The sequence below is a fragment of the Ixodes scapularis genome, unplaced genomic scaffold (genome assembly GCF_016920785.2).
Source record: "Ixodes scapularis isolate PalLabHiFi unplaced genomic scaffold, ASM1692078v2 PGA_scaffold9__187_contigs__length_104089568, whole genome shotgun sequence".
In the NCBI taxonomy this organism is placed as follows: domain Eukaryota; kingdom Metazoa; phylum Arthropoda; class Arachnida; order Ixodida; family Ixodidae; genus Ixodes; species Ixodes scapularis.
In genome coordinates, this window is record NW_024609884.1 from 78,058,598 (window position 1) to 78,082,941 (window position 24,344).

Sequence of the window (24,344 nt, forward strand, 5' to 3'; positions counted from 1 at the left end):
TTCTTGTTTTTTTTTTTTTCTTTTACAGTTGCACACATTTGCCTAATAAAGTGCCCATTTCTCTTTCAATGTATCTGTGCCGTTATTCTTTGAGTGATCACAAATATCAGAGCTACGTACAAAGATCATCTGATGCGGTGTCCGTTGGTGTTTATTTTATATTCGCCGAAAAAAAACGATAAACTTTTTGGACATAAGTATACACCGAAAAAAAAACCGAAAATTCAATTTTAAAATAAACACCGAAAAAAGTACGCCGATTTTTGAAAAAATAGAAACTGAAAACGCAGAACCCTACTTATAACGATCAGTTTCTAGAATTTCTAGTCTAGAACCAATCAGATTCTAGTCCAGATACAACGATCATCGGTTATTACGATTGAAATTTCGGGTTTTTTCATTATTATAAGTGGATTGCAATGTATTTCTGAAAAACTGAACAACGTGAACTGATTTAAGGGGGGACTACCCAGAAAAAAAAGAATTCTGCAAAAAACACTGATTTTGAAAAATTACATATTTACATTCACCATCTAGGAGTATTCATAGAAATTTTCACTATATTAACTGCATAGTTATTTTTTTATAAATTATTTTCTGTCCACCGAAGCTAAAGATAAGGTAGGGTTTGGAGCATTTTGAGCGCATTTTTCTCAGTTTCACTTTTTGGTATAAATTCCATTTTAGTCAATCTATTGTTTGATATTGGCAATACAGTAAATGCTCCATTCTTCCCTTTTCCCGACTAAAATTTAACAAGGAATGTGGCTATAGAATGTTTTTGTCATTTTACGGATGTCTTTTACAAAAAATGTTGACATTTTGTCGTAGACACAGAAGACCAAAAAGTTGACCAATTTTGCAGAAGAGAAAATGGATAGAAATGACTTTTTACAAAAAACTTTCCATAGCCGCACCTCCTAGGCATTCTGCTAGATATCTAGCGAATAAAAATCTTGAATAGTGCGATAGTTTTCCGACGATAGATTAACTAAACAATGTAGGCATGTTGCTGATAAAAGCTGCCCCAATTTCCTTTCCACGTAACCGACAGACCTGTACTGTGCTGTTTTGACGCTGGCTGTTTTGACCGTGCTGTTTTGTCGCGTGTTGTTTTGTCGTGTGCTGTTCTGTCGCGTTCCCAGCAACAGTCTCATGCAGCTTATTACAGAAAACCTAATCTGAGCTGTCGATGAAACATTGTGCATGTCGTTGAAACATTGCATGTCGATGAAACATTGTTCGATGAACTGATTGCCACTGCCACTGCACATGTACAGTCAGCAGCAAAAGTTTGCAGGGAGCGGGAGCGTCAGTCAAAATGACTGGTTGCACCTTCAGACGGCGCGCAGCCGCTCTCGAGTTATGCTCGCAGTAATGTCTTACTCGCAACCGCCCAGAGTGCACGAGACAACCGGCACAAGGTGCCGCTTTGTCAACCATCATGCCACTTTGTCGGCCATCATGCCGCGCGGCCTCTGACACCGTGATGGGTGACCGAGCTCGCGCATGCTACAGATAACATTTTGTGGCACCCTGCACCAGTTCCTGTTATCTCGTGGGCGTCGAACGAAAGCGAGAAAAAAACAATCTCATACAAGAAAGGACAAAGTCAAATTTGGGGGTTTTACGTGCCAAACCTACGAAGGGCATCTCGCACGCCCCAGCGGAGGACTGAGGATTAATTTCAACCACCTGGGGATCTTTTGACGTGCAACCGAAAGCTCGGTTACACGTCAATCTGACGGACGCAATAAGCCTCCGTCAGATTGCGGGCACCTCGGCCGGGATTCGAACCCGCCACCTGGGGGATCCGTAGGCCGGCGCTCTCGCCTCGGAGCCACCGAGGTGGCTAATTTATACAAGAAAGGAAGTGGAAGCGCTAGCCTTGAGAGCGGCAACACGCTGCGAGGAGCAGCAGCCTGTCTTTTCAGCTGCGCTCCCGTACCCTGCAAACTTTTGCTGCTAACTATACACCATCATTTGGTGATACCAGAATTTTGGCTGGATATCCTGATCTGATATTTAAAGAGCTACACGAGGTCTTTGAAATAAAAAAAAGGCATAGATCGTATTAGCGACGTATCATGAGCAAAATACTTTTTGGAAAAGGGGCTGCACCAGATGTAGGAGTGATTGTTTTACCACAAGTATGTAAGAGATGGGTTTTTCAATAAATGTTAGTAGCAAGTGCGCCCTGTTCTCGTCCTTTTTCTTGTTGTCCTTGTGGTTTCGGCCCTTTGAATGTGATAAATTAACCAATCAGAAAGTTTGGGGAAGGGGGGGGTTATGCAAGACGAAGGGACCGGGACATCCCCGCCATCTTGTATAGCCCCCCCTGGTTGGTTAACCCACCTACAAAAACTATACTGAACCCAGTATAAATGTGGACAGGAGGACATGTTTTCCAGCAGTAGTATATCAATGCTTTAGATTTAAAGAATCAATACACCACTACAGGAAAGAACTCTTCCTGCTCACATTTGTATTTGAACAAGTGGAGTTCTTGTGGAGAGCTTACAACCAACTAGAATTTCAGAATGACAGGTAGCAAACAAATGAAACAAAAATTTATTTATTTTTGCTCTTGCATAAGAAGCTGATTTTACAGACACAGCTGCACAGATATGTTTAACTTGCAAATTCACGCTGCAGTTGTGCTTTATGACCGTTGTGACCAGAGGTTGATAAGTTTCTTCTAGTCTCTCATTCGAATAAAAAAAAAAATATTGCATATATGTCTCGGCAGACTTGAGCAAGCATCGGTGCGATGCAATACAAAAAATTTATACGACTAGAACCTTGCAACGGTTCGAAACTCAAAATATACTATGGAAATAGAAAAAAAATGTATGCTAGATATAGAGCATTTTGTCTTGTACATACTTATCACTTTGAACTTGGCCCTTGTATAGGAAACTTGTTAGAAAAGATAACAAACTGCACAGCAGTGGCATTGTCACAAACGTTTGTGTGTGAGGGAGGTGGGTTTGGACCTTGAAACCTCCCCCCCCCTGCCTACGCCACTGCCGTACAGATAAGTTGGCAGTCCTGTTAGGCACCATTCACGACTTTTTTTTGGCTGTCTTGGGAGATCCCGAAGACAGGATCTTTACAACGCACTCTCCAATGGCTTCGTGGAGCAGCACCATCTCCCTGTGGATGCAGGCTGACATGTCCCTGCAAATATTGCACAGTCTTCGCTAGTGCAAAAGGTGCTATCCGAGTGGCACTACACAAATTGTTCTATACACATTTTCACCTTAAGCAAAAAAGCAAGTTTTGCACACTGTTCATACGCCGTGTGAAGAACTTACAAGATTTGGTCGTAGGAGAAAAAAGCAATGCTTCTGGCCTTTGAAACTTGCAAGTCTCGATAAGATAACACACTGTCACGAGCGCCACAGCTCGTAGATGGTGCCACCGGGTTGGCAAGACGTCCGAGCGGCAACTCCCGTCACAGGCATCTTCTGGTTGGGCACTCAACCCGACAAGAAGTCGGAACTAGTATGTTGTGTAATCGTTGGTTAAATAAACCCTATGTATCGTTCGTGAACACGATACATATAGCTAATATAAAAGGCACTTGCAAGTATCTGAATTCTCAACATAAAGGGGGAAATTAGTCGTGTTCCACGAGGAACAGTTTTTTTTTACGAGGGTTCTCGAGGTGAAAACGAGCATGGCGTTGCAGCCCAGAGCCCGGGCACTGAATAAAGAGGAGACACTGTACGGAGGAAGTCGAGATGCTTTCAAAGCAATAACATGCAAAGCGCAACACTGCTAACGATAACAGACGATTGCCATTTTTTTTTTTTTTTTTAATGTTTTCCACTACGTGGCATTGAAAAGATGTCACCAAAACTGCTACATTCCAGCAGAAGACTAAAGATTAATGCAATCAGAAGCTCAGTTACACAACGCCTTCTCCGGAATAAGCCTCGGCCGGGATTCAAACCCGCCACCTGGGATCCATAGACTGGCACTTTACCTAGGAGCTGCCTACCCGAAAGATAGAGCTTAACATCAAGAAAATCACACTAACAGCCAAATTTTATGAATTTGGATTTCATGGTTCAGATTTCAAGTAGGTATACGCTGCCAACGCAAGACTAAAAGATGGCAGAAACTCAGAAGGTCGCAGACTCACTCAAACAAATCTTGCACCTACTTGTGTGCACCGTTGAGGAGGAAGTCCAGCATCTGCGGTCCGGTCACTCCACTGTGAACACTCCTCCCAGCTTCCTACCAGAAAATTGACGAGATAACCCGTGACCGCATGATGACACACTAGCCAATAAAAAAAAAGCAGGTGGTACATGTGCACCTCATTCAAAAATTACACATTGCTAGAAGGAAATTCATTTAAACAGATACCATACCTTGCCGCATATAAGTCAACCTTTTCAGAAATAAGCATCTCAAAAATGGGTTGAATTCAATGGAAAAAAACTTTTATTGGGCAGAATTTGGGGGGTTTAGGTCAATATTCAGTCAACCTATACACGGCAATATACGGTAGCTTAAAGCAAACTTTTGACATGGGAATGAGACAACAGCTTCAGAATTGAACGAACAAAGGTAGAAAAGAGTGGTTCTCCATTCAAGAACCGGCAGTGGTCTCCAGGAGCCAGTGCAGCTCGCATTTTTAGACATGCAAGACAGCAAGCAAAAGTATAGATGTCCGCTAAAATATTTCCAAGATATATTTTAAGTTTGTTGGCCATTTGACATAGACCACCTTCATACTGATTTATTAACTGACGACTTTTAGAGCCATCAAAATCAGAGAAAAGTTGCCCTAACATGCCACTTGGCTTTCAAATAAGCTAATATCACACTGAGCATAACCTAATACCAGTCGGAGCTAGAGGAAAAAAGAGCTTTAAAGGGGTACTCCACTGATTTTTTTAGCTACCTCAACTAACTATATTTTCTGACTCCCCGGCCTTTACTCTCTCCGGTATGCTATTTAGAATCGCGAAATTCATAATAGTTATTGCAAAATGGGCAAATGAAAATGATGCAAAAACCAACATTCAAATATACGCGCGCTTTTCAGGGCCGTGACGTCAGTGGCAGGCAGGCTTGCCAGTCGAGCAAGCAGCCAAAAAATAGAATATGCCAATCATTTGTTCCGTGCTGGAGCACGGGTACTGCAGCGAGCTTCCCAAGCATTCATTTGACACCATGAAACTGCTTCGAATCAGTTTAAAACGAAATCTACAGCCCAAAGAGTGAACCCCTGCCTTCCACTGACGTCACTTTTTCATTGTTGCCAGTAGAGACTTCGAGCTTGAAAAACACGGTGAGGACCAAAACTGTAAATTCAATAACTTCGCGAAAAAACAATATTTTGACTTAATATTTGGGATACTATTTTAGCGATGTTTGTTGGTTAGTTTAGCAAAATTTCAAGCAAATCGGAGACAATGAAAAAATCAGTGGAGTAGCCCTTTAAGTAGAGAGCTTTAGTAAATTCCTTTTGCACTCCAATAACGATACAATCCATAAACAAACGCACCAGCAGAGTATCAGGTCTTATCCGAACAATCTACAAAGTTTCCCGATGGTGCAGCAAAGTCAAGTTCCGAAACTCTAACCTATTCTACCCGCCTCCAATGAACCATTCAAACAGTGTTTGAGCTCTGTACAATGTGCAGTCCATAAATGTCCCACAATAACACTTCACTTTTCTCAATCTGACCCTCTATAGGAAGAGAGAACTTTTTCAAACTGACAGAACCTCTCCAAATATCAGCCGATTCAACATCACCAATACCCTTTGCAACATTCAGTACCATCTGGTGGCTCAAATAGCATTTACCTTTTGTTGTACTAATGACGGTAATCGACCCGTTGTCTGTAGTGTTTTGCCAGGCACCATCACTTTCGCTAGTCAACGGCAGACAAAAATGTGTTCCTTACCTCAAAATTCTTTCTGGCTCTCTCATTTTCAATGATTACAATATACAATCGTTAAAAACAGAGCACCAACTCACATTGACGCCGTGATAAACTTTTATACATCAAGGGACTTTAGAGCCGATTATGTGCCTCCAACAGATTGACTGGACCAGAGTTAGAATGAATGCTTACGCAGCTCTTGCATTCAATTCTTAAAGGGACAATGAAGACGATTTTATTTAATTTTTTTTAATGGTGTTTTTATGCTTCTTGGGAACATAGCATGCTGCCCAATTTTTTGTAGCCATTTCTGACGCGTATTTCTGTGCCTACGAAAGAAGTAAAGAAACCGAAACTGAACAATCTCCATTCTCGTTTCTGGGCCTCCGAAAACGGAGGTGACGTAGGGAGTGACGTCAAGAGTGAATAGTCGGTATCGGTAGTATTTAGGAGATCAAGACTCCTGTTACCGCGGTGGGTTATAGCAGCGCGGTGGCGCGGTCGTTTCGTCGAATTTGTCAACATAGACGGCAATGCCGCTCTCGCGAGCGAGTTCGAGCTTCCGTTCAGTAACCCAACACAAACGGAACGGGAGTATGTGTGTGGCGGCCTCCGCCATCACCCGAGGGAGACCGCCCAGGGGCCGGTAACGAGCGGCCCGCATGCCGAAGTGCCCATAGTTGCTCGGTGGCCGTTTCGCGTCCAGCGTAGCAAAGAAAAAAACAATTATGCTGCTTTATTTATGGTTTAGTAATCCTTTCCGGTCCGATTTATACTTTTCATGGCTATTCAAGCGGAAATTAGAACAGTATTCCTAAAAACCGAGAATCAAAACGTGACCGAGGGCGCGTCTCTCGTTTCAACCAATCACTGAGGCGTCTCTTGTGACGTCGCGCTTCTTGGCCTCGCATCGGTCACGTGAGCTCCGCTTTTCCCGGCTTCTCCCGCAACTTTCAGGGCGTCGCTCCAGTCGATTCCGGTACGATTATTACCGCAACTGTTTAATTGATTTGCGCGGTACACAAGCGCCGGTTTCGGCTGAAATTTGGGCCACGTGGCCTGAGACGTGCCTGGAACCCAGTTCAATCGCCAAAAAGATTTCCGAAATTGCCTTCATTGTCCCTTTAAGTCCCATCGTGCTCACGTCTCGAATGTATAGGCCTCGCATCTTCTGCTTCAAAGCATCTTCAACTTCTTCCATTATCAGTAAACACAAGGCTGCCATTAGTATGGCACAGATGCCATCCCTCGGATGACAGTGATCAAAGTGGCCAGAATGAATTTCAGAAAGGGTCCATTCAGATGTAAAATCCCATTTTCTCTCCAAGTGTAATTTAAAAAGGAATGCAGACGGTCTGCTGCAGTCCCGAGCAGAACATGCAGGTTTTTCAGTGCACCAGACAAATGGGAAAAATTAAAAGAAAAACATGCTCAGGTGATCTTGAAATATCAAAGACATCACACAGCATAACCAGAGCGATACAAAAACGGTGAAAATTGGCCACGCACACTAGCTTAGATGGTTTCACCGCAAGGCATACCTGTGCCAGCAGGCACCAGACAAACTTCAGGCAACTATACAAGCTCTGTTGCTTGATTTCTTAGTTTGGTCACAAATGGCATACCTGCCAACCTGTGGACTTTCAAATTCGTAAAAGTCCCACGGCTGTGGCGGGGGGGTTACGCAAAGTGAATTGCAGCTTAATGTCAGCCTGGCCAGCGCGCGAAACGCTTACATCACACGTGCACGTGCTACACAATCCAAACTTCTCTCGCTTTTTGGGCGGCACGAAGCACGGAAATTTCGACGTGTAGGACTTCAGGAACACCTGAAAGCACCTCTTTTGAGGTTTCGAGTTCGGCATTGCGCCGCGAAGCCACAGTGACCAGGAGAATGCTACAGTTACACGTGCAACAAACACAGACGCCGTACTTCTCGCCTCAAAACTGGCCGAAACAACGAGGCCCAACAACGTCTGAACACGCCGAACCACCGTTCACCTGTGCACCGCCGAACACACGAACAAAGGCTTTGAGCTTTGGATTGGTTTTCGATCCGTGGCCACTGGATAGACGGATAGTAAAAACCACGACGCTGCTGTGGACGGTACCTATCGCCCTCTTGTGGCGGTGCAAGATACCGCCAACAACGGAGTTACAAAACCAACAACAAAAAAAAAATAAAAAAAATAAAAAATAAAAAATATATTTTTCGTAAGATTTGAAGCAAGATTCGTAAAATCGTAAAATTAGTCCCAATTCGTACGTTTTACGAAAAATTCGGGAGAGTTGGCAGGTATGAAATGGTGAGTGGCAGACCAGGGAAAACTACAATGGCAGCTTGATGGGCCCTTCTTACGGTGGCTGAGGCTACCTAAAATTTAAACTAGGACTTTAAATATTCATTTGCTAAACCAACAAAAAAAATTGACCCACCCCAACAAGAGCGAAACGGTAAACTCCCTAAGAATTTACAACACGTGCAACCAAAGTTCAAGATGAGTGGTGCCTACACAGCAACGATCCTCTGACCTCAGCTTAGGATCTGTGAAGTCATCAAGTGGAATCTGTCTTTTTGTAGTAAGGTGGCACTTGAAACTTGCCGAGAAATGCAAAAGCTCCTGTACTACCCCAAGCTTAGCAAGAACAGAGGGATGAATCTAGTTTCTGTCAAGAAAAGTGTAGTTAGATCTCAGATTTTCAGAAAATTCAGAAGTGCAACAAGATTTCTGAGACTGACAAAATTTCATTTTCACCACAAGCTCAACTTTTTTGCTGCCGATGATGAACACGATGGGACCACTATGTACACAGTAGTCAGTCATTCTGACAAGGCTGCGAGTATGAGGTCAGCATTGTACACATCCTTTTACGTTAAAAAAAACACGGAACTCAAAAAAAATAATTTTTAAGGTGCCTAAATATAACTTGCATGCACCAAATGAAATTTTCCCCGAAAACAAAAACATTTCAGAGCAACATTTACACCTCCAGACGCAATTTTCGTGAAAGTATTTTGATGTTAAAGAAACTAATTTAAATAGTCATTATTGCCTCCAAAATATCAGAAGACCGCAACTTTTGCTTTGACTTCAAATCATAACAAAGATGGCTACTGGTACTTGCAAGCAGTCCCATACCCTACAGAGCTAGCACATTTTTACAAGTACAAGTTGTTTCGCATTTCCCGAAATGTTTATAGGAAGATCTCGGCTGACATAGTTTGCAAGAAACAACTGTCCCAAGTACAAGTTTTAGGAACTGTTTCATGGATGCATGTTTTTGTAGCAGGGCTCAACATCACTAGAAGCTCCATATCAGTTGCGGAGCTTGCGCTTTGCAGCAGAGCCAAAAAATACCGAGTCGAACCCTACAGTCGACGCTAATACTTCGAGAGGGTGGATAGTATTAAGAGTGACGCAGGCCCCACCCGGGTCCGTCAGCTATACGTCTCTACACCTTCGCATGTTCCGGTTCTGTATGCTGGTACTGAAAGCATCATGCAGAGGCAGCCGTGGCGGTTTGCGCGTGACATCTTGCATGTTGACCTTCACATCGATCAAAAATGTAGAGGTTGTGAAGTATGGTTCAGCAAACATTTGCTTTGAATTTTAAAAAAGTAAAAGAATAAAACATGAACGCGAAGACAGACAGTACAGTTCTTTCAACTAGCAAGCGACATTTAATGATGCCACCTTCAATGCAACAGGCCTTGCCTTGCCTTCCCTTCCCTTCCCTGACCTGGGAAAAAAAAAAGAAGAAACCCGGGAGAAAGAAGAATCTGTTAAAGGGGAACTGTGCAGATTTTTTTAGCTATTTAAAGGCATCATCTGAATATGGATGTCATCCTGATTTCGAAATGCTATCCTGTTCCCCCAGATTCAGTCTAGTTAATTAAAGTGAGATTTTGTTTGCTGCCGAAACCGAAACATTGTTCTCCTTAGTTTTTTTCCCAGTTTTCCCCGCCACCCAAACGTGGGGTCATCGGCAGGCAGCGAGGCGCGCAGCCGGCAATCGGGTACGCTGTTAGACACTGTTAGATGCAAGAAAACGCCCGTTTTCTCGCGTCTAACAGCGAGAAAACAGAGGCGTTCGTGCTATATGAAGTTGATAATAATCTATTTGTACAAAGTATGACCTTGGCCCACGTGCTGAACTATGAGAAAGTAAAAAAAAAAATGGGAGCAACTGGGATTTTGAGAAAACCATTTTTGCAACGCAGTACGCTCAAACTGCGGCTCGCTAGTTTAGTGAACTCGCTACCAAATCCGTTCTAACAGAAGCTGGCAGTCATGCTGGCGAAGAAATGTCGACAAGTCAAGAAATACACTTTTGGGCAAATTACGTAAGCAGAACGGAGAATGCTCGAAATGAAGGAATGTGCCATTTGTTTTTGATTTTCTTAAGAAAAGTTATTGTTGCAGACGCCAGCACAGGTAAACTACCCTTGTAGCATGCATATGCTCCTTTGTGCTTATATAATTTAGCAAAATCTATAGACCACTCCAGAAAAGCGCTTCTGGTCGGTGCCATTTCCAGCGTTCCGTGCTTGTGGTGCGTACTTTGCTTGCCGTCCAAAGCGATGAACATGCGCATGCTGGGCTGTGACCTAACTCATATAGGCTGAGATTCTCGTAAAATATGAAATGTATAGAATGGAATGAACTGCATTCGTGTAGGCCAGATGACAGGTTTCTGTTCATGAAGACCACGCTAAAATGAAAATTAAAGGAACTCTGCAACCACCGAGCCATACATCAAGGTGCAATGAAAGGCATATAAAATACACAAATACGCTGTTCATCTTCAAATAAAGAATATTTGCTCGAAATATTGCGTAAAATACCAAAATGCATCATAAAATTTTTAATTTGAAATATGTTAACAAGTTACTCCCAAAATATTTGTACCCATATTATATTTTTTTTCTTACTGTTGGAGTAGAATTTAACACGCTCATCAAACACATCCATGAGTGCACATGGGGAAAAGTAATTCTATAGATTTTTTTAAAATAATGTTTTGGTTTTGCACAGTTTTGGCTTCTTCATATATTAGCGGAGCTCAGAACCTGCTCCCTAAAGCGCTGCAATACCAGACACGAATCTGAAGAGCGAAACTATGTGCAGGTACCCAAGCAACCAACACTTACCCTGGGCCGAAGAATCCCTAGCAGCTCCTCGAGGGACTGCACAAAAGCATTGCCCACATCTTGTATGCCGTGCTTTTCAGCTTCTGTATGCCTCAGGATCCTGCAAAGCAGACAAGCTTGGGATGCAACACAGCAAAATAAACAGCTATTTGGAATTAATGCTCGTTACTGATACCGCTGGCCAATTGGAATGATGCTCTCCACTTACATAACTGTTCAGCTTTAAGCGCCAAACAGACGGGTGGAAAAACTGTCCAATCGGCATACAAACCATCGGAAAGATGGCTGCTCAGACTCGCCGTACACAACGGTTCGAGACACATGCTTGCCACCTAGCTTCCGACAAGTCGTTCTATTCGCCTCCGCCCAGTTCGAGTATCCTTCAAAGGTGGCTTTTCCACCGGATGGATGAATGGATGCTAGCGGCTCTACCATTTATACACTGGCGGTAACTTGCGCCACCCTAGCCTAGAAATCGCGCAGCAGTACCTCAAAGTGGTCGACTCCATTTGGTCATGATAATGCCTTCCCAGAATGGACATTAGTACGAGCAGACGCTTTTTCGGTTTTAGAACAAAGAACACTTTCATTATATTCTATAATGTGAGCACGTCTTAAAAACTTTACTTAAGGAGCCGAGCAACAATTTCAGGGCTTTGCTTAAATGATTGTGGAGGTTGATGCCTGACACTTCTGAAGTGAACTACAGAAAACAGATTTTGCTGGATACCCTAGTTTTTATTTTAAAAAATGAAAAAGATCCAAGTTTTTGCCGCCTCTCAACTCTTACATCGTCTTCCGGGTGACGTGCGCAGTGACGTCGATGAGGTAGGCACGGGGTTTCGAGAAAGTTCTCTCTTTAGAGCCATCAGTGAGCAGCGCGAACACATCCGCTCGCGACTGCGTGCTGGCGGGCGCCGCGCGAACAATATGTTGAAAGGAGGAAAGTCTCATCCGGGTCCGGCCATACCCGTCCGGCTCTGTCCCCCTCCCCCTCCGGCTTCTGGCGGCTGTTAGCGGTCGCGGATAGAGCTGACTGTTTTGTGGACTTAGGATAGATGGCGCCACTAAAACTCCGTATAATAAAAGTTTTGTTGATACCAGGTTTTCGACGCATTTATATTTATGTTGGAACGACAAGATTTATAGAAAAGTTACCTCTTATCGAGCAGGTATTCGCACAAGTTGCTATCTTTCTACAACATTCCCCATTGACGTCACGCCGCATGTTTCTCATGGCCGGTTGGCGAATATGCTAAATTTTGCCTCGCTATTATGCGGCAGAATCGCAACATTTCGATGAAAGGAGGTGTGTTTTCTGTACTTTGTGACAAGGTGAACAATATTAAAAGAAAAAGATGCCACTTCTTTCAACAATAAAATCGTTGAACAGCTCCTTTAAGGTTGTACTGTTTTGCTCGACATTACCTAATCAAAGAGGCACTATAAATTTGGTCGACACCGTCTTAAAGGTTGGCAACAATAGCTTGTTTTACTCAAGATAGACTGTAGAGGACCTTATGACCTGTTGCAGCAAATCAAGCACTGCAAACTCATTACGGGACTACATGCCTCACACATTGCTACGTCTCTCCCAAAGATTAGTCATACAGCACTGAAATGGCTTGTAGGATCCGCTGCGGTCCATCGTTAAGATGAAACAGGTCGGGTCTCGACCGGTCCCAAAGGGTTAACTTGCTATGGAAGTGCAAAATCAGCAGCTTGTTTCGTGCGACGTTAGAAGACTCCTATAGCTTGCACAATGGCTCACACGGGGCCCTTCTCTTCCTATGCATGTCATGGCCGCGGATGACAAACCTGAGGAACATTCATGGGTCATGTGTACCCCTTTTGCATGAAAGTAAAGGCAGGACACTTTCCTCGCCCCTTAGGAGGCAGGACTGTCAGCTATGGAGTGGAAGTGGCCAGAGACCATGGCATGACTGATTTGTTATTATGGTTGACCCACTTTACGGACCATTTTTCTGGGGGACGAAGGCGTTACCGAGACAATTCTGCTACTTATGAAAACTGAGACAACACCGATTGAGCAGGTAACAATTATTTAATATTGAAAACCTGCCCAATAGATTGATCTCACCAAGCAAACTGTGCAGGCGCTCGCATTCCGGAAGTGGTGCCACTGCGATGCCAGGGTTCATACAGGCATCAAAGCTAACAATTCCAGGGTTTTCAGGGACGTTTAAGGGCCTGTAAAGAGATTTTTAAGGACTCCTGTTTGTTTGCTTTGTTCTATATTTTCTAAGCTTGTTTACACTTTTTTTGTATGTTTTTAGTGCTTGGCTTCTAGTGTTTGTATATGGTTTGTATTCCATATTTGCCTTGTCCCACTCCCCTCTGTAATGCCTCAGGGCCTTAAAATAAATAAAGATACACGTAAAAAAAAAAAAAAAAAATGTTATATTTTAGTATTGTAAAAATATTTTATAATTGCAAAGAAAAAAAAAACTGGCTATTATTGGGAAATTCAAAAGTTTTCAAGCACCGCTAGATATTACAGGGCTTATAAAGTCTGGAAAATGCAGTTTTCAAATACAAGGGTTTTCGAGGTTTTCAAGGACCCGTGCAAACCCTGCATGCTACTCATAGTCATCGCCTTCCGGCTTCCCGGCTGCATAGGGCTGCAGTGAGCGTACATTATCGTTTGGGACGCCACGGTGTCGGCTTGAATTTCCCTCCCATGTGTGTAGTTCACAAATTTGTGTTGTTTGTGGTGCCTTTCAGCAAGCGCAGAATGCTGTTGCAGTCATCTTATCGCTTTATAATCTTTTCGTCAACTACTGCACCGTTTAGTCCTTTACGCAGTAGTCCCGTGCGGCTGCGGGAAAAACGACTATACTATTTGAGCACTCCGGCTGCTAGGACATCTCAATGAACTTGGAAACAAGTGAATATTTAGTTCAATGGTAAAGAACATAAAAATTCGAGGAGCCATCAGCTCGGTTTAGCACCGCAGAACAGCATCGAGTGCGTCTGAGAGAAATGGAGCTTGGTAGCACTCAGGCTTCTGCAACAGGTTTAATCAAAATTGAGTAAGAATAGCTAAATAGACTTTCTCGGGGAGCGATAGTTTCCTAAAAGTGGTTTTATTCTGGCTGACCGCCTGCGTGACGGGTACAGATGAACTGTGGAGAGAAACCTGCACACAAAAAAGAAACTATCTACAGAGAGACCCTGGCTGACGTGCTGTAACAACTCTCATCTGTCAAAAAGCAGCAAGAATGCCACACAACTAAAAACATCGGGAGGAGACGAGTTTTCATGTACAATTTCTATTCAATTGCTCCGAGCACTAACAGTCACCTGACGGTGGCAGCTTTTTCCTGCGGTCACACTTGGTGTTAATGCAGAAAGGATCAGTAACACCAGTCAAAATCAAGTTATGGCATAAAAGACCGCCACAAGGTGGGCGAGGTTCTTTTGCTGTCTTTCTGGCAGTAAGTGTTGCGCTTCTAAAGTGCATAATGCAGTGTCATAACATTTTGTCAAAAAAAAATAAAGACTGCTTTCGGAAAAGTTGGTTTCATTTCAAGCGATGCATATTGGGAATCAGTACTTTTTTTTTTGTGATTGTCCTAATTATCTGAAGCACAGTTGTGCTTTTTGAAACATGTTGTCGCAATAACAGTTATAACCCCCAAACTACATCGAGAAAAAAGTGTCTTAAAAACGGCCGCTGCAAGGCAGCGTGGCTGTTGATTGAAATAGACCACTACAGAGCGAGTGATCAGGGAGATTCGAATGTACAGAACACTTCAGCACGCTCTACTATGTCTCGTGCCCTGTAATCTTACCCTCTTTAGCTAATGTGCAAATGGGTGGATATAAATTTTGAAGCGAATTGCAAAATAAATTGAAGTCACTTTTTCCTGCCGCCCTGTCCGGCTCTGTTTACCTTTCTTAGCCACTTTTTTCGGTAGCTGCTTTCTTTCGGAAGGACATAATATCCGAAGCCTTTTTGTGTGGTGCTGTTATTGTAGCACCGTGGCACACAACAGGTGAAACCGCCCATTGAAACCGCGAGTAAAACACGAAACAGAAAACTTGAAAGAACTACAGATACCAGAATGCACCGCGCCAGCAGTGGCATTCCGTTAACTCCTGGTAAGGTCGGTCTATTCAGTGAAAGGCTATCAAGCAACCTTGCCCTTTTACAAATCAAGAGATCACTCATTTTTGTTTACTTTTTTTTATGATGTACACATACAACAAACTATGCTGGGATTCCAACCATGTGTAACATAAACTAAATGTACTTATCAATATAGCTCAATTAAAAAGTTACAAACATAGCTTGAATAGGAGCAAAGGCTTTATTGGAGAAATATGTTTCGGCAAGAACCCACCCTCCTTCAAGTTTCTTCCCGAAATGTGTCCAATAAAGCCTCTGCTCCCATTCAAACTTTTTTTCAACATGTGAAACATGCCAAGAGTCACAACGCAGACTATGCTATTAGAGTTTAAGCATTACTTGTGCCTCAACAGTTGCTAGGCTTCCTCTATAAATTGCAATGATTGTCCCTTGTCATGCTTTGAAGGACAAAGAGCAAAAAGAAAAAGAAACTCCCGTTTTGAGCAAATCCGGCACATTCAGAGTGAAGGCTCGAACTGCAAGCCAGAATCTGCATACCTGGACATGTGCTCCATGATGTGAGCGATGCATCTGTACGCTTCAACCAGAACGGGCCTCTCCAGCAACAGATCCGGGCGTTCGTTGAAGAGGAACTGGTGTGGCTGATGGAGATGATTGCAGAGCGTGCCACTGAAACCATGGGCAACGAAACATGTCTGCACATCTGGAAATCAACTACAAGAGGCACAAAAGTTCAGCAGTAGAAACAAAGGAGGTGGATGACCAACACTGATTACAAGGTACTGTCGCCTTGGTTTTAAAGAGGTCACACAAAAGTACCTCCTCCATCCTATGTTGTTCAATCTTATATGCTCCCCACAGGGATGGGAGATATTTTGACAGATTTGACGTATTTGTAATATAGATATTTCCTTTGAAATTCAGTCTGGCCACTCCTGGTAAATACCATAGTTTGAGGATTACAGTTCGCATCGATTGCAGTCTGCAGGACTAATTTGAAACGAAAGTGTACACCCTTATAAATAACCCACACTTCAAATATTCTTTTCTTTTTTAGCAATAAAGACCTGGTTTGGGTGACTACATACCACAGTTACATTTTTAAAATCCTTCGCGTAGAATTTTTAATCATTAGAGGGGTACAAAAATTGTCTTGAGCTGCCAATAATGCCCAGAGTCATGTATAAAGAGAGTTTGGTCAATGGGAGGAGCGGGCAGAGCCAGGGCATGCACCAGACGCAGAAAGAGGGCTTGTGTGCTATCTTGGCCAACCAGAACACTAAAAGGGTCCTCTAGCGGTGGTAGCGAGAAACAGTTTTAATCATAGAAAAGTGGCTTTAATAAGCATGTAGGAGTTAAATGTAGTAAACTTTCATGGTTGAAAATAGGGGGAGTCTTGATGTTTCGATTATGATCATGCAGAGAGATGCAAGAAATTAATGCGCTGCTCTAACTCTGTTTTGCTCGGACAGAGTGTGACCGCTTGGACAGCAGATTTCCAGCCCTCGGCGGCCGGCGTACAGATTTATGTCGATCGTTCTGCTAGTCGCGCTCTTCCACCATGGCTCTGGATGACTGATTGAAACATCCCAAGCACCATATTTTCAGTCATCAAGAGTTACTCAGACGCACTTATTAATTTTGTTTCTCGCGACCACCGCCAGGGTAATATTTCCGGTTTCTGGTTGGCCAAATTCGAATTTGTGAAGACGCCCTGGAACACGCCCAGCACGCTTTCGGCCAATGGTGTCTCCTCGTTTGACTCCTATACTTCCCAATGAATTGTTAAACTCTGTATTGTCACGAATGACAATTGATGAGGCGATGGTAACTGAAGGAACTAAACGTTTAATGGGGCGAACTTGTGCCCAAAACAAAAATGAAACAGAAGATAACAGTAGAGCGTCGTGGGCGTCGATGACGGCGTAACAGCGGGATCGTAACATTGGGGCGAGACTGACTTTCGCTTGCCACGCGGAGCGCCTTTTGTAGCCACAAGGGTTTCCGGAACATTCGGCTTAGAAAGTTTGACGCGTAGAACATTCGAGCCGCAAACAAGCAAGAGGATTTTCGAATTTAACAGGAAACTAAATTCCAATAATAAATAAAAGATGCGTCACTCCCAGGAATCGAACCCTGGCTTTTTGCATGGCAGGCAGGCACAATAACCATTAGGCCATACGCGCGCTGCCTACTTGGCCAGCTGCGCGCGCGGCAGATGTATGGCTTTCATGCCAAAGGAGTGTATCCTGTCAACTTAGCCCCATTCTCAGTCCTCCTAACCACCACAAAAAAAATTAGAATTAAGCCTTGTCTATGCCTATACTCGAACGCCAAGCGCAGCAAACACCTCGTTGTGCATCACGCAGGGATTTCATTGGCCTACGAGCACAAGCTTGGGATCCGGGACCAATAAACATCTCAAGCGCTGCGATTGAGTGGCGCACACTCGCACGCACCAGTTCTACGTTTTTGTATTTAGCCTCTATATTTGAGCCTTTGCGTTAAGAGACCCCATCAATACTGTAAAATACCGAGCTAGTGCTCACCCAAAAGTTGGAGATAATATTTTAAAAAATGGGGATGGACGCATTAGGTTTGAGAGCATAAAATCAAACGGGGGTACATGACAGGATAGGCCATGGTTTGATTTAAAGCAGCACATTGCTCTCAGCAATCCTGCTTCACACTGGCGCCAGCCGGATGCAGCTCCGAAGTTTGTAGGTTGACCAAAGTGAGGCGCCACATGCTACCAATTTTACATCCATCCATGCATTACCAACTGTACCTAGATCGGGTTCCGACCACTACATTTTAACGCGCTGCGGTAGAAGACTACCTCAATCACCATACGGTCAACATTCTCAGTCTGCTTGAGCCAATCGGAAAGCCCCTCTTCGACAGGGTTGCGTAACCCACGGCGCAAGCGTTTGAATTGCTACCTGCGGCTACTGCAACAATGTTCTCTGCTCCCTGTTCTTGTTGTGCGCTGTGCGGACGGCTTGAATGCGTCGAAGCAAAGTTGGCAAAATCAACACATCAGAACTGGAGGATCTTTTTTGCCGTCCATGTTTTCTACGAGGCCGTTCGACCACTAGAAGTATGCGAGGTCCAAGCAATGCTAAACGTGGAACACTAGAATCTGCCGAAGCGACCGCACATGGAGTGAATATAGGCTTTGTTTCTTTTACATATTTGCAGAAGGATGCTGTTATCTGCTTATTGGAAGAAGTTCACCTCTTCCAACGCAGACTTTATCAAGGTAGTATTTAACAAGTCCGCAATCCAGTCGTGGATGCCTCAAGGGAAAATGTCTGCAAAACTGTATTGTTCTTTGAAAAGTACAAATAAAAATTTGGCAGATTATTTTGTTGTTTGATATGCCGTGAACCTGTAACTCTGCGGGGTCGTGAATTTTTTTAAGATAGCTGTAGAGCGCAGAAGCTGTATTCAAATGTTCCGGGCCCAGACACGCTAGAACATAGAATACACGGACCGGACGGAGGAAAGAAAAGGGGGGGGGGGGGGGGGGGGGGGGGGGGGGGAAGGTTGCAGCAGTCGCGACCCGCATGATCAGCGACGTTAGTGCCATCTGTCAGCAGCTTTGTGCAAATTTGACTTTCTACCTAGACCTAGTTCCCCATTCTGCCACGACTCGTGTCGCTAGTTTTTCGCTACCACGGTGGAGGATACAGCTGCATCAAGCTGCTGGCACTCTCACATCAAGCTTCATCCCTTTGCACCGGCACACTTGCATAAAGCTTTACTGTCTTGCACCAGCTGTTTGGAGAAGCAACAGACACGGAGGAACAACTCTATTAGTTCGGTGGGCTCAGAAGTTCACTGGGTTGGGGGGAGCTTCAAATGTCCTATTTAAAATGTTTCGATAGTAGGGTGTGGGCACTTGTTGCGACATGAGCACCGGTATTTTACGGTAGGCTACAAAAAAACATTCTTCAGAATAATAATTTGGCAACACTGGTAGTGTATGCTAAAATTAAGAAAAAAAATTATTAAAGAAAACATTTTAATCAATTAATTTAATTTAAATTAATTTATTTCACTTTATATCACATTCATTTGATTTAAATCAAATTAATCTGATTTAAATCACTATAGCTAGAAAATGATTCTTTAAAGGAATGCTTCAACAAAATTTGAAATATACCCGTCGTGCTCAAAAATACGTTGAACATGATCCACAATATCTGTAAATGACAATCGCATGTTTGTATTTTGAGCCTGGTGGCTGTATTTTTTGTTATAAACGGCAAATTTGGCGAGTGCTCGCAGAGCAGCCAGCGGAGAGCATGTGACATCCCCCGCAATCGTGACATAGTTTGTCTCGGGACGAGCAAAGCTGCAGCGAGGCTGACGTCGAAAGGATGTCGTAGTCGTTCCAGCCATTGAAGCAGCTGCTTTTGTACAAATTTTGAGTGACGGGTTAATCTTCTGTAATCTTGTAGAAGGACAACAGCGACTTCTGGGACTCACAAAAAAGGAGTCTCGGGGAGAGGGGAGTTCCTCCTTCCCCTCTTCTCTCGTGGTGGCCGGAAGTGAGACAGTTATCGTCACTACCTGTCAAGGTTCTTATGGTGAATTCCACTCGTAGATCCGGAGCGCTTCCCGAAATCCGCGAGGGAGGCGAAATTCCGCTCCGTGGGACCCGCTCCGAATCGACGAGGGGAAGATAAACCCTCATTTTTGGAGCGACCTCTCCCACACCCCTTCCCACCGCTTCCCCCTCCGCCGTTCAAAATGGCCGCTGCTCAAACTTGACAATACAGGCGGCGTTGGACAAGCCCACCAACGCCTCAGCCGACTAATCTTTTTGACGACCAGTGACGATTGTCACTGCTTAGCTGCAGAAATAACACGCAATTATACGTACCACGGCGCCCATGTCACAAATCACGAATACGTCCGCGTTCGGCACCGTCACATACCTTTCGGCCGCCTCGAAGCGGCGGGGCACGGACAGCGATTGCCAGCGCTGGAGTTCAGATTTCTGGTACGACTTTAATAAACACAGAGGTAAGAAACAATCATTTGCGCGGTCGTTGCCTAATCACTTCTTGCTTTATTTCACGGTAAAACGCCGGCGGAATGCAGTTTAGAAAGGTAAACGATCATGGCTGCACAATGAACAGGCCTAACCTTGCGTCTGCCTCCGGCTTTTCTGTCGTTCTTCCTCTCACGATCACAGATGTCAGCGCTTACGATTTACCACGCTCCACAGTCCCGGCTTTGTATCCCTGATCTACGCGAGGTAGAAGCGTTCGAGCCGTCACAATCCCGTGTAAACAACCGACGCACCCACACAGATCCAACTCGACGCCCCGACCGGCCTGACCGGCCCGCCGAGTCCTCTCCAACCTCGCCGCGCATGCGCAATGCCGATTTAGACGGAAATCACGTGGGCCGCTCTGTCAACTTCCGGAGAGATCTGTGAAATGCCGCAGAGCAAGTTCGGCGGGGTTTGGGGCGCTCCGTGGAGCGGGTGCTGCCAGAGATCTACGAGCGGAAGATGACCAACTCGAGCCAGATCTGCGAGCGGAATATGCGCGCTCCAAATGGAGCGCTTTTGGAGCGCTCGAGATCTGCGAGCGGAATTTACCATTAGACTGGCATTACAAACGAGGCGTTAGAGACATTCACCAGGTGCACTTTGCTAATCGTTCAATTCATTTTAAAATTCCTTTTCGTGTCTTTTTTAACCGGATTATAGGTGTGTCCGATGTGATACTGGTCCTTCGACTGCACATAGACCAAAAAGTAAGTGCCGAAATTTCGTTGTAGTATCCCTTTAACATTATCATAAAACCCTGAGCGAGTGCCCACTCAAAATTTGGAAATAATCATGTAAAACTGGGGGATGGGAGCTCTTTAGGTCAACAATTGGTAAAAGATACGTCCTTTGTGTATTTTCCAAATGATACAGAATTGAGGGGATGGCCCTTATTATGAAATGGGCGGATGCACGGTACTTTAGGTACAATCGGCATCCAAATGAGCGGACTCGGCACAATGACGGCGAGAGTTACAAAAATCCCTCATGGGGTTTTTGTAACGGGGTAGCTGGCAAACGAAGTGGAATGTAGAAATCAAGCTCAACGCTCCGATTTTGCTCAGAAGAGCCAAATACTTACTGCCCGTTATAGAGGGTCCAGCCGTTACCATCTATTCATCCTTTTACATGATGCTTCTTGTTACCGATAAAGGATGCCCTTTTTACACTGGAATTTGTTGTCTTATTTTATATCCCCCATTCCCCTTTCCCCACTGGCATGGGGTCCCACATCACTTTGGCAGGTCCACAAGGGGTCCCCCGACACATCCATGCTTGAGAACCACCAATTTAAATCATTGGAGTAAAACTGGTCAGATTTACATCCCGATTTAAATCCTCGATTTTTATTCCCCACCCTGCGAAAATGGCAGCTTATACCCTGTTGCAGGTTCAGAAAAACAAGCTTCTCCCATGAAGCCCCCCACCCCTTCCACTTAGCATAGTGAACACCGGAAAGGAGGAGAGTCCCTCCTTCCCTCTCCAGCGTTCGCTCTGCTAATTGAAAAGGGCGGAGAACTTTGCGGGAGGAGAATGCTTTTCTGAACCTGCAACAAGGTATGGTGAAGCTCCTTTTACAGATCTGCTCTTGTTAGCAGTGACTGTCGTCAGGCGCTTCATTACGGGTGTCTGCATCCTAACAAACTGGATGTACTCGAGAGGGGCCATACCAGAAGTCGTTGACCAGATTCCACACTTCCTGGAGGTGGTGCTGTGCCTGACTCAAACGGTGCATCACGGGACTCGGCTTACGAGGACCCCCCGTCCCGCTCGGCGTTTGTAGAAAGAAGGGGCCCCGACGCGGTTGGCGCACCGGCATGCGGGCCAAGGGCAGCAGGGGACCCCGCGGCTGTCTTGGAAGGCCATCCGATGCACTCCTGGGCCTTGCTGCGGAGCTGCGGAACAAATAGGTGGTTCAATTCGGTTGTTTTTGGTTACTGCAGCATCTGAAGGAATGTTCCGACTGGAGTGCGGTATGAAAGGATGCGAGACATTCCCCAAGAAGTACAGTGGGCAGCAAAAGTCTGCGTGGCACGGGAGCGTAAGTCGAAATGACTGGCTGTGCCTTCCGACGGCATGCGGCTGCTCTCAAGACTTGCATTGTGTGCATGGGCCTCCTTTTGTGTTTGCCGTCATGTCTTTTTCTCTCGCTTCCGTCCGATAACCGAGACCGGTGCAAGGTACAGCTTCGTTAGCTGTCATGCCGTACATCTGCCACGGCCAGCATGATGGGTGACTGAGCTCGCATGCTACAGATTACATTTCACAGTGCCTTGTGCCAGTTCCTGTTATCCGACGGAAGTGAAAGAAAAAAACATGACTGCAAACACAGGAGATGCATGCACAAAGCACAAGTCTTGAGAGCGACGAGCTGTCAGAAGGCACAGCCAGTCATTTCGACTGGCATTCTCGTGCCTCGTAAACTCTGCCTGGCGACTGTACAGTCCTGCGGTAATAAACTGGGGCCTCCGATAGTGTATTGTTGGCCTCCACTCATACTTCTCAGAAGGCGCTCAACATGATTGCTGCATTTAAAGTGAGGGACTGCTAAACATATCTGAAGAGATAAAAGGAAAGCAACAAAGACTCGCTTCCCTCTAATCTCTGTAACTTACCAGCTTGCTCCAATTTGCAAGACATTTCGAGGATTTTTATGTTCTAGTGCGAACCGAAATCCAAGTTAGGTTATGTATGCATCTGAATAGTCAACTCTACCCATCTACTGAATTTTCCCAAATTTAGGTTATGAGTACTTCTATGTTTTTATTATTTCCTTTTTAAGTTAGGTTATGAGGCCATCTTAAAGCTTTGCTAATGACACTGAGCACAGATATTTGTATACAATGACACAAACATTTGCTTAAAGGCAAAACAAACCAGCAGGGGCTCGGTAAAAAAGAAACCAACAAACAAATGCAAAACCCAAAGAAAACGAAGCTGACTCAGCAGGGGCCCAGAGGAGGGAAGCAGCAGCCACGCCCCCCACCCCTCCCCCGAACAAAAAAAAAAAAAAAGTCTTGGTTACGCCAGTGCGACAGATAGAAAACGGGTGTGCAATGTCCCCTCCCTGTTTATATATATATATATATCGCGTTCCAAACAGAACCCTAGGTGACCCCGTGGTCCAGTGGACGTGACCCAATCAGCCTGCCGACATCTTTCAAGTAACACGTTTTCTTTCGAACAGCAAATCGTGGCAAACTAGAAAACACGAAACTAAGGTCGGTATCAAGCATGCACTTCATATCCGAGCACATCATAGAAGGCTTCCTCTAAACATATTCGATTCTCGGTGATGCTGTGGGCTAACCGTTTCTGGGGGAATCAGACCTGCAGCCATTGCACCCAGACATTAATCCTACCTGAAAGACGTGGTCGCCGTTACAGGCAGCATGGCAGACGTTGACAATCCGGAACTGCTGCGAAGTCACAACCCGAAAGTGCCAACAGCCACAAAGGGTAGTACGCAAAGCACACGGCGCACGTAAAGCGGATGTGCACCTACAGCGCACGTTCTCTCACTTCACTGGATTCACAGGTTTCAAATTTCAATAGTTGGCGAGTTGACCACCACCACCACAACCTAGTCAAGTGCTGTAACCTGTTACTGCACCCTAACTACCCCTGCTGCCAGTCACTGAGCTGACCCTAGCAACCCCAGTACAGCACTGACAGAACCACTGAACGTCCTCACATCCGCACGCGCGCAACATGGCACACAGCTGACACAGCAGCGGAAGGCAGGTCACATGGCCAAATACAGGCCAATATATGCAAAGCAGGTTTGACAGATATGATAGATCCCCAATTTATATCAGAGGGCCGATCAAAATAATATATTTGATGCACGCTAGTTTAAATCCAAGGCGCCATCTGACATCTCCAAAATGGACATCCCCCATCCTGGTTGGCCGACCTAGCAGCCAACGCGGCTAACGTTGGATGGTAGCGAGTAGTAGCAGCATAGCCTGGCATAGCAGCAGGTTGGTACAGGTGTGCACAGCGGCACACCGGCACACTAGTGTGCACCACGTGCACCAAGACGCCGGCGCGCCGCGCGCCGCCGCCGAGCATTTTTGCGCCGCCGCCGACGCAAACTGATC

The 24,344-nt window shown here is 44.9% G+C and overlaps 1 protein-coding gene across 2 annotated transcripts; it reads right to left on the bottom strand.

Moving 5' to 3' along the window:
• Positions 1–2,559: 2,559 nt before the first annotated feature.
• Positions 2,560–24,344, bottom strand: LOC8038544. 2 transcript variants are annotated; one of them, XM_029971395.4, is made up of 6 exons: positions 23,604–24,344; positions 21,912–22,136; positions 15,711–15,842; positions 11,060–11,159; positions 4,172–4,245; positions 2,560–3,180 (listed from the first exon to the last, which is right to left on the bottom strand). In XM_029971395.4, the coding sequence occupies exons 1-6, from the start codon at positions 23,633–23,635 to the stop codon at positions 3,066–3,068; spliced, it is 678 nt and encodes a 225-aa protein (XP_029827255.2). In that variant the 5' UTR covers positions 23,636–24,344; the 3' UTR covers positions 2,560–3,065. The 2 variants fall into 2 exon arrangements, with proteins under 2 accessions (XP_029827255.2, XP_029827259.1); XM_029971399.4 differs by having other exon boundaries at positions 4,151–4,245; positions 23,604–24,282.

What these genes read in the sequence shown, in the direction of transcription:
- LOC8038544 (XM_029971395.4), bottom strand. Translation starts at nt 23,635, where the DNA reads ATGCTGCCTGTAACGGCGACCACGTCTTTCAG. An exon ending in ATCATGGAGCACATGTCCAG is followed by an intron (nt 11,160 to 15,710) that starts GTATGCAGATTC and finishes TCTGCTTTGCAG; the next exon opens with GATCCTGAGGCATACAGAAG. An exon ending in TAGGGATTCTTCGGCCCAGG is followed by an intron (nt 4,246 to 11,059) that starts GTAAGTGTTGGT and finishes ATTTTCTGGTAG; the next exon opens with GAAGCTGGGAGGAGTGTTCA.